General features: G+C 55.3%; 1 protein-coding gene across 6 annotated transcripts; it reads left to right on the forward strand.

The window, feature by feature from the left end:
- Nucleotides 1-622: 622 nt before the first annotated feature.
- Nucleotides 623-9,232, forward strand: Dnajb5 (DnaJ heat shock protein family (Hsp40) member B5). Of its 6 annotated transcripts, none has more exons than XM_042271026.2 (5): nucleotides 623-758; nucleotides 1,233-1,500; nucleotides 3,889-4,133; nucleotides 7,049-7,650; nucleotides 7,833-9,232. In XM_042271026.2, exons 3-5 carry the CDS (start codon nucleotides 3,923-3,925, stop codon nucleotides 8,064-8,066), a joined length of 1,047 nt encoding a protein of 348 aa, XP_042126960.1. In that variant the 5' UTR covers nucleotides 623-758; nucleotides 1,233-1,500; nucleotides 3,889-3,922; the 3' UTR covers nucleotides 8,067-9,232. The 6 variants fall into 6 exon arrangements, with proteins under 6 accessions (XP_042126960.1, XP_042126959.1, XP_042126958.1 ...); XM_042271024.2 differs by lacking the exon at nucleotides 1,233-1,500 and adding an exon at nucleotides 1,560-1,701 and having other exon boundaries at nucleotides 632-758; XM_006985977.4 differs by lacking the exon at nucleotides 1,233-1,500 and adding an exon at nucleotides 1,557-1,701 and having other exon boundaries at nucleotides 633-758.
- Nucleotides 9,233-10,377: the final 1,145 nt, after the last annotated feature.

The following is a 10,377-nucleotide window of genomic DNA, read 5'->3' on the forward strand; positions in this document are numbered from 1 at the left end:
AACCCCGGGTCTAGACAAGGTAAAGCTAAAGCAGGCCAAGCCGGGTTGGCTCACAATTTGTTAAAAGACAGGTAAGAAGAGATGACATTTTGGCACTGGTCCAGAGGCTACACCTCCCCCAGTGCACTATTCTCTCTCTCTTTCGACTCTCCTAGATGAAGAAATGCCTGGTGTCACCGCCAACTGGTGAGCGCAGTTTTCCTGCTAGGTTGTCTTTGAGGTTGCACTCATTCCAGAAGGTTCTCCCTGGACTCAAGCGGTGGCCAGCACGTCTCACCTCACACTGGAGATTGGACTAATATAGTTGCCCCACTGGCTTGGGTCGAAGTCACAGGGACAAGCCAATAAAATCAAAGGGCGCCTGGAGTTGCCGCCCTCTGTCCTTTTCACCAATGACACGACGAGATGGAGAAGAGGTGTGGTTGATTGATCCCAGAGGGCACCAATCACACCCACACCAATCACTGCCCGGAATGTGTGCGCGTGTGGCCGGGTGACAGGGGCGGAGAAGGGGTGGCTATCACCCGGACGCTCGTTGAAAGGTGTCCAATCACAGCCGAGTCTGGGCTGAGTGACGGGCAGACGGTACAATGGGAAGCGCGGAGGCGGAGCCGTGGGGGCGGGCTCCCGGTCCCGCTGTCTGCGGCCGGCGGGCAGGCGACTCCTGTCCCGAGTGGAGGCGGCGGAGCCGAGCCGGAGCCGGGGGAGGGGGCAGCGGCTGACAGAAGGACCGCGGCGACGCCCGCAGCTCCTCACCGGTGAGGGCGCTGAGCGAGGACTCGGGGGTCCCGGGGGTGGGGCGTCGAGAAGACAGGTCCGGGGGGCGGGGGGGTTAGGACACCGAGGGTCCATAGCCTCCTCTGCTAGAGGGGCGCGGGTCCTGGAAGCTCGGGGTCGGCCAGGTGCGGGGTGTCTGCGGCGAGGGTCGGGTTGGGTCGGGTCGGATTGGGTTGCGCCGGGCGGAGGCGTTTCTGAGCAGGCCAGGCAGCCAGCTGAGGTGACATCACCGACCCCCTCCCCCGCGCGAACCCCCTTCCTTCCTCTCCCCGCCGCGCCTTTTGTCCGGGCCAGGCTCGGCTCTGCCCCGCCCCTCCCCGCCCATCTGCGGGGGAGGAGACTCCCCGTCAGTGACTTCATTGAGTAGCTTCTCGGGGATTGGGCTTGGGTCCTCCCCGGAGAGGCGAGAGGAGCTCACTGCCTCTCGGGGGCCCTGGCTGTCACACCTGTCACAGGTACACACGCTGCCACTCAGCAAGCACCCACTGCCACTTCCAGCCTCACTGTCACCCAGCCATACAGCCACTCACATTCAGCCAGACAGACACTGCTGTACCTGAGGGCAGGTGGCCGCTGGACCCTCTCCCTCCGCTCCGCACCCGGGGATCAGGTCCGGCTCCTGCGGCACGACACAGGCCTTGCTGGGCAAGCGCCTCTGAGACTCTGAGGAGGTGGCTGCCAGAGCTACGGCGTCCCGAGCAGGCTCCGGTGGAGCGATCAGAGGTGAGGGGCTGGGCTGGGCATGTTTAAGCGCACAGTGCTCTCCTGCCCACCCCCAGCAGCACCCCCACTGCAGGCCCGAGGAGCTTTCCGGAGCTTCCCACACTTCTGGGGAGAAGACTTCTTAGCCAGCTTGATGTTTAAAATTCAGCTGGAGCCCTTAAAACTTCGAGCGTGGACGCTGAATGGGTTTGTAAAGTTTCGGTAAGTCCCTCCTGAGAAGGGCACTCATACCCACGCGGAGTCCAGTTCTCCACATCAGCCATCCCTGCACTGCCTCCTCCTCCTCCCTCCCTCCCTGGCATCCTCATCTCGTCCTGTGGCATCCTTTGACCTCACCTGCACGTCTGAATGAATTGTACCGGTGTCATCCATCTCCCTCAAACTCTGTTGCCACACACATCTCCAATGTCTCAGTTCCTCAGCTCTCCCTCTCAGTCACCTGTCTTCCACTTCAACCGTCTCCTCCTGCCATCTCTCATCTCCTGTCAGGGCCCTCTCTCCTCCCAGTCCCTTTTGCTATTTGTCCTCATTTTTGTCATCCCTAGCTCTCCCTTAACATAGTCCTCATTCTTCATCAAAGGCAGAGCCATGCCATGGGGCCCCTTTGTCATTCCGCCACGTGGCTGGGGGGGAGGGAGACGGGAGGGGTGGAAAGGTGGGGAAGGAGGCAGGTCCTCAGAGGTGGCCCCGGTCTGTGGAGGCCAGAGAATTATGGGTGGAGAACAGCTAGCAGGCAGGTGCCAGAGAGGAAGCTGGCGGTGGTGGAGAGGTAATGGGGGGACCACAAAAAGGTGGGTGGGCCAGTAAGCTATGCCACTTGCCCTCTGCCTAGAAGCTGCTGGGGTTCTCCGGCCCCCTGTTGCTGTCCTAGGTTTCTTTCAATCCTGGGGTAAAGAAAGTGTGGGCTGAGACAAAGATGGCAGACCACCCCGTCTCCCTCTCAGACTGCTCTGAATGCCGCTTCCGAAAATGGCTGCTCTCCCCCAGATGCTCTTTCTTCTCTGCCTCCCCCAACTCCAGTCTCCCCCACAGGCGTGACATGCTGGTGTGGGGAAATGGGGGAGTACCCGCCTTTATGGTGCCTTCTCTTTGTCAGAGTGAGGTGACTCCCAGAACCATGAGTCAAGCCAGCCACCTGCAGCAAGCCCTGTAGGGACAGGAGCTAAGGTCATTCTCCCTGCCTACCTGGGGCGCCAGAGGCTTCCCCCTAACTGTCACAGCCCTGCCAGGACACCTTGTACATCTCACAACTGTGAAGTAGTCAGGGGCAGAAAAGCAAGCCTCAGCTGTGGCTGCCAGGACATTGCTAGAAAGACTCTGGTTCTCCCTCTTTTGACAAGGGTTGGCTAAACCTCCAAAAGGCTAAAGAACAGCATCCGGCCACTCCCTCGAGTCCCCTCCCTTCATATCATCCACATATCCATTGATGAGAGCAGGTTAGAGTGGAAGGATCAGAGCCCCGTGGTGATGTCCTTGAACCCCACTTAGAAGGGGTCATCAGAGGAGTATAAGCCTAATGTGGAGTCAGATCCTAAACTATAGGGGCAGACAGAGAGGGGCTTGCAGCGAAGGTATTTAGGACACAGTGGTTAGTGTCTATTTGCCTCCTGACCCCTAGGCTTTGAGAAAGCCTCATCTCTGGTGCCTTTGTTCACTACCCTTGGTGCCTGGGCACATAGACATGTATTCACACTTCAGTGTGTAGATCCTTGGAAACGAGTAGAGGCAACTGTTCCCCTGGTTGGGGGATAGACAGTGTCCCCCCTTGCTAATGAAGGTGTTAGGAACAGCAGTTTCCAAAGGCTGTGAGTCACTCTGTGATCTGAGTCACACGTGAAGCTTAGCATAGCCTGGGGGGGGCGAGGGCAGAGGGATCTAGACTCCAAACTCCCAGAGCCTGATTCAGCTGGCTGAAGACTAGAGCCTGTTCCCGGTCCTGGGCTACTGCCCCAGCTGTCCTCAGTCCGGGCACCATGCCTGAGGTGTGGCGTAGGAGAGACTACGAAGCTCAGGTGACCTCACTCAGTACACTGACCTTCGCCAGCTTCTGTGTGTGAGTCTGTCAGTCCACAGTGCCATCTCACTCCGAAGGGCCTCTCAGGGGTCCTCAGGCTGGCCCAAGGGCCTGGGCCTCAGCCTAGACCTGAGAAGTGGGCCACAATCTTCAGCCAGAAGCTGAGAAAGGAATCACGGAATCCTAGCATGTCAGAACTGGAAGAGAGCATCTAGCCAAAACTTTCACTTTACAGATGGGGAGACAGAGGCCCAGAGAATAGGCATGACCTATTGAAGGTCATACAGGGAGTCATTTAAGGATTGCAGGATCATCAGGAGTGGGGCTGGGCTGTAGAGATCAGGGCACCAAAGATTGGACCTGGGTTCTTTCAGAAACAAGGAGCCTAGCACCGGTCCAGTGGCTGTGATGGGGAAGGATTATTACAAGATTCTCGGGATCCCGTCAGGGGCCAATGAGGATGAGATCAAAAAAGCCTATCGGAAGATGGCCTTGAAATACCACCCAGACAAGAACAAGGAACCCAACGCTGAGGAGAAGTTTAAGGAGATTGCTGAGGCCTATGACGTGCTGAGTGACCCTAAGAAACGGAGCCTGTATGACCAGTATGGGGAGGAAGGTAAGAAGGTGTACAGCGGCCCAAACCTGGACCCCCGAGTTTCTCTGGAGCCCTGGGCAAGCCAGTTCTCACGGTGGGGTTGGAGGAGGCAAATTTCTTTAGAGCAGCCCAATTGCTCACTACCTGGTCACAGCTCACTGTCTTCCCCATCTCTCTCCCCCTCCCTTGGCCCTTTCTGGCCCTAGAGAGGCTGGAGTCTGAGCCAGAGGCCTCCCCCCCCCCCTTCCTTCCTTCCCAGCCTTATTAGTCCTGCCTGAAGTCCCTGCAGCTTCATTGGCTGTCTGAAAGGTTGGGGAGAGAGAGCCTGTGACTCTCTGAGCACGGCATTTACATTCATCAGCATAAAAGTCTGGCCCTTGAACAGCCAGGGAATTAACCACTAGAGTTCTCCGTGGAAATGCTTGTTGCCACCATCCCCCAGTCCCTGGCCACTTCAGGCCAACAGAACAGAGATTTGCCTCCCAGAGGAAGTGGCAGGGATCCAGGAGTGGCGGGGGAGATGTTGTGGGCATCTTACCCTTCCCTGGGGCAGTTGGTGGACACGCACAGGGTGGGCAGCAGGAAAGGCCCAAATAAAGCCTCCGAGAGCGTGGCTCCGCCCAGCACATCCCACGGGCATGATGTAGCTGCTAATTCTGGGCCTGCCCCTCGGGGCCCGCCTGCCACCCGCCAGCCACAGGCACCTGTCAGGCTATATTAAGAGACATTGTCACAGCTGAGGACTCTCCCTCCTGGGAAGACCTGCCCTTCCTCCTAGCGACATCCACCGTTCTTCACACTGTCCTCCTCTTCACCTTCCCCAGGGTGTGCTCAGAATGAACCGGGCTAATGGCATGTAGTATGCCTGATTAAAAGCAGGGGCTGAAGAGCACGATCCTCCCGTCCCCTCTTCATTTTGTGTTCTGTTCACCTCTGCCGCTCTCCTCCCCGTGCCCCATCTTCCCAGCTCCCTCTTTTTAGTCTCTAGGCTGTGAGCTCATTCCATTTTTCCCTGATCATTCCTAGACTTGCCAGTTCTCAGAGAGCCCCGGCACCTGCTCCAATCCCCAGCCTTCTCCCAGCTCAGGAAGGAGGATGGGAGCAGGGAAAGAAGGCAGGCCGTGCAGGCACCATGCCTCCATGTGGCCGGTCTCAGAACTGCATCCAATCCTGCACTCAGCCTAACCTTTTAGGAAAGGGGCTGCAGAAGCTACCCAGAAACTTCCTCCCCCACCTCATACACGACCAAGCCCAAGTGAAGGCAACACCCAGACCCCGGCCCTAGAAGCCCCTGGGTTCTGGTATAGATCATGGGCACTGTGGCCCAGGGAAGACCTCTGGGTTGGAGGAAGGAGAAACAGCCTTGGAAAGTCAGTTCTATTTCTGTCTGCCCTCCCTCTTCCTCAACAGCCAGCCAGAACAATTGTGCACAGAGTCCGTGTGCAGCTCTGGCTTGGGACAAGTTGTTCTCTGCTTGAAGTGAGGTGGGGTGGTAGAGCAGGAATCCCTGCGGGGAGAATTCCCCTCTTGTCATGAGTCCAGCCTCCTGCTCTCTCAGGAGCTCTGCCTAGCTTTGCAAACTTGCTTCAACAGGAAGAAAGAACAGACCCAAGTCTTGGGGGAGGGGTTAAGAGGCAGCTGCCACAAGCCCCCAAATGCCTGCTATTTACTTGCCCTCGCTAATGAAACCCAAACCCGTCCTTGTAGTCCCATGAAATAAGAGGGTAATTTAGGCCCAGATTCCCAAGACCAAATGAAATTTTAGACCAAAGGCCTCCGAGAGGGCTAAGAACCCAGCCTAGTGCTAGGGCACTTGCCTAAAGTGCACAAAGCCCTGGGTTCCCTCCCCAGAAATAAGTCTCAATGAGAGGGGCCCTTCCCCTCACCTGGGCCCCATCCCTGAATCGATATATTTTGGATCAGTCTGTGTTAATCCCCTCTGCCATACGTCCCACTATTCCATCACAGACCTACCCTGAAAGTACCATCCAGCAATCTGAGTCCCATAGACAAGACCCAGCTCCAGAGAGAGCATCTGGGGTCACTCTCTGGAGCATCTGGGACCTTGCATGGTCCCAGCCCATTGATGTATGGTGGTTGCTCCACATTAAATGTGGGATGCAGGGCTGGTGTGATGTAACCCTGGGGAAGCTGGTCCCGTGCAGCCTCTGTCTGTACAATACGTGAATGGCAGTCCCTGAAGCTGCGCAACACGGGCTCAGAGATGGAAATCAAGTAATTGAATTTTTTTAATAGAAAAATAGTTCCTCGTTTCCATGTCAATGGGATTCCTTGTTTTTTGAGACCTCTTGATTTCCTGTTGGAGCAGAATCAAAGCAAGGTTCCTCCTAGACTGTGTCCACACTTCATACTAGCCCCTCTGGTCAAACCCTGTCTGTTTGTCTCTGGCCCTGGGTATCTTGGGAAGTCAACAGAGATTTGGGAGTCAGGTATAGCCTGTCATGTGATACGAGGCCAGCTGCCCAAGCCTTCATGAGGCATGTTTGGACTGAGGAAGTGGGGATGGTTACATAAGAGAAGCCATCTCCTAAGGCCCCTAGTCTCGCTTTTCCACTTACTGGCTAACTAGCTCGAGGGAATCTCAAGGTGCAGATTGTTTGGGTTTGTTTTTTGAGACAAGGTCTCACTACACAGTCCAGACTAGCCTGAAACTCTGTCCCCCTGCCCAATTTTTTGAGTACTGAGATTACCGGCGTGCACCACCATGCCCAGATACGTATTCCTAAGTATGGAGTTAATTGAGTGGATATCAGTCTGTCCAAAGCTTTTCTCACTCTGTTAGTCTAGCCCTCTCTGTGGGAGTTAAAGGTTGCTTCTTTATCTAGGCCTGGGAACTGGCAGCTTAGCGGTAGAGGAAAGAGACTGGGATGGGGCCAGGATGGACCACACTGCCCCTAACTTCTCCTCCCCTTTAGGCCTCAAGACCGGCGGTGGTACTTCAGGTGGCTCCAGTGGCTCCTTTCACTACACCTTTCATGGGGACCCTCATGCCACCTTTGCTTCCTTCTTTGGTGGCTCCAACCCCTTCGATATCTTCTTTGCCAGCAGCCGCTCCACTCGGCCCTTCAGTGGCTTTGACCCAGATGACATGGATGTGGATGAAGATGAGGACCCATTTGGTGCCTTTGGCCGCTTTGGCTTCAATGGGTTGAGCAGGGGTCCAAGGCGAGCCCCAGAACCACTGTACCCCCGGCGCAAGGTGCAAGACCCCCCTGTGGTGCATGAGCTTCGGGTATCCCTGGAGGAGATCTACCATGGCTCCACTAAGCGCATGAAGATTACAAGACGGCGCCTCAACCCTGATGGGCGAACTGTGCGCACCGAGGACAAAATCCTGCACATCGTCATCAAGCGCGGTTGGAAGGAAGGTACCAAGATCACCTTCCCCAAAGAGGGCGATGCCACACCTGACAACATCCCAGCCGACATTGTCTTCGTGCTCAAAGATAAGCCTCATGCACACTTCCGCCGAGATGGCACCAATGTGCTCTACAGTGCGCTCATCAGCCTCAAGGAGGTGGGGCGTGTGTGTGTGTGTGTGTGTGTGTGTGTGTGTGTGTGTGTGTGTGTGTGTCTATAGGAAGCATCTCTTTCCTTTCCTTTCTGACACACATCTCCACCCCATCCCCGTGTACATCTTTTTCCTTTCTCTCCACTCTCTCTGCCTCCCTTTTCCTCACTCTGCCTTATCTTCCCTAGGCGCTGTGTGGCTGCACCGTGAACATTCCCACCATTGATGGCCGAGTGATCCCTCTGCCCTGCAACGATGTTATCAAGCCAGGCACCGTGAAGAGACTCCGCGGGGAGGGCCTCCCCTTCCCCAAGGTGCCCACTCAGCGGGGAGACCTCATTGTTGAGTTCAAAGTTCGGTTCCCTGACAGATTACCACCGCAGACACGGCAGATCCTTAAGCAGCACCTCCCCTGCTCCTAGGCTCCGCCCTGGCCAGTCTGGAGCCCGCCACAGCAATACCCCACACTCACCCCATCTCATGTGGACCCAGCTGGATGCCCACCGGACACTGGCACCTTTCTAAAATGCAAAAAAAAGAAAACAAAAAAGCCACTGATTTTCAGGAAACTGTTCCTGTCCCCAACCCCTTTCAGAGTTGGGCTGCTTTGGGGGAATGGGAGGGAGGTGGGAGAGCTAGCCCAGGCCAGGGGTCAACTTTCTGTCACTAGCTTTGAATCCAGTTCCCACTCCAGTGGCTGGAGAGTGACTTGAGTGCTACTTGAAGATAGAGTCCTTGTCCACGCCTGTAAATAGCATGTCCTCCTCCCCTCAGCCTTGCTAACACCCTTCCTCTCTCTCCCTTCCCTCCGGCTTCCTCCTGCTTCTGGAGAAAGAGGACAGAAAGGACACCCCTCCCTCAGGTCTGTAGTGTCCAAGGCTATCCCACAAGTATTCATGCCCATGGAGCACTGGCCTAAAGTGGTCTGTGTCTCTCTGCGAGACAGAGGAGCGGACATAGGAAGAGAAGGTCCGTTACCTGTGAACAAGGCGTCCATTGAGCACGAGACACTTTCATTTGGGGACAGGGAGGTGAACCAACACTCAGGAGCCTCCCCAACAGCTGCTCTGCCTACGCCCCACAGAGTTGGAGGGTCTGTCCCCCCAGCTGCTCTGAGGAGTGTTCACGGGTGGGGAAAAGAGAGGCTGAGGCATTACAGCTAAGAGGTGGGGCAGGACCCACCTCCCGGCCATCATCAGGAAGGAAAGGGCTTTGGGGTCAGGTGGCAGCTACTCCCCACCAAGAGATTCAGGATCACAGGTTCTCCCCACATCTCTGAACTCAGGGCCAGGCCACCCCAAACTTCCAAACCCCACTTTTGTGATATGTGAAGCTACTTATTTCTTACCTTCTTGGAGGCTGTGTCAGAGATTTCCAGCCCCTCTCTGCCTGTGTGACCCCCACCCCTCTCCCACAGTTGTATAAAAGTCAAACCGTGAAGAGCTGGGAGGAGACTGCTTCAGCTGCTCCTGGGGTGGGGTCTTTAGGTTTTCTCACTTTGACAAGCCCCTGAATGTTTTTATAGTAGTTTTTTGTATTTTTTTGTAATGACAGTATTATGAAAAAAATAAAGTATTTTAAAAATATGGCCTCTGAGCAGGAGCAGGGCCCCTGGGGTGCAGGCAGGAATGCAGTGGCACTGTCAGCCTCCTTCCAGAGCCCTGATCACGCCCAAGAAAGCCAAGCGACCTCAGTGTAAGCCGAAGCCGACCCTTCTTCCTGTAAGCTGACTTTTTGGAATTCCAGGATATACACCCTAGACAACAAAGCTAGAAGCCACAACCCCGCTGTCTGGAAGAAGACACCCTTGGCTGTGAGAAACAGAGCCTGTCCTCTTCAGAAGCATTGTCAACATGAGCATGAACAGACTTGTCTAAATGTTCTCTTTGAATTAGAGACATTTTATTCCTTGGAGGGAACGGAGGACTTTCTGACTGATGAGAATAGGCACACTCCCAAAGACAAAGTTTGGCCACCAAGTGGGCTGGAGAGATGGCTCAGCAGCTAAGAGCACTTCCTGTTCTTACAGAGGAGCCAAATTCAGTTCTCAGGACAAATATTGGGCAGCTCACAGCTGCTTAGGGGAACCTGACAACCCTGGCCTCTGCAGGAACCTGCACTCATGTGCACACACGCACACACACTTATTTAAAAATAATAAAATTAATTTTTTTCTTAAGTTTGGGCACAGAGAATGTAGCTAGAGAATGCTGGCAGGACCTGGCTGGGGATCTGGGTTCCCTGAAGGGCACTAAACACATTGTTGCTCCTTGAATCACACATTTTCTGAGGATGTCCTGACCTGCCTGTCCCTGCTAGACAACTCTGACTTCTCAGGGTCTGGTCAATACTGCACAAAGGCCACTGCCTTTTCCCCTTGGGTCTGGTAGCAGGAACTCTGTGGTTATAGGAATGGCCACCTTCAAGTACACCAGCCACACTGCTGGCTAGAGAGAGGCCCAAAACAGCCTCGAGACCACTGTTCCCAATACCACAAGGATGGCTGCCTTCTGCTGGGCCTGGCCCCCCACAGATGGACCCTGGGCGTCTCTGGGCCTTCCTGACTCTTCATCCTGCGCAGAAACACTGACAAAGGCTCCCATCCTCTGACATGAGGCAGTTCCTGTGGGAGGCTCTTCCTCTTGCTCCCCAAACCAGTGGGTCTGGATCACAAAGATGTCTGCTTGGGTAGGGTAGACCCCACCCTGAATAATCTTACTCCATTCTCTCCTG

The sequence above is a fragment of the Peromyscus maniculatus genome, chromosome 2 (genome assembly GCF_049852395.1).
Source record: "Peromyscus maniculatus bairdii isolate BWxNUB_F1_BW_parent chromosome 2, HU_Pman_BW_mat_3.1, whole genome shotgun sequence".
In the NCBI taxonomy this organism is placed as follows: Eukaryota; Metazoa; Chordata; class Mammalia; order Rodentia; family Cricetidae; genus Peromyscus; species Peromyscus maniculatus.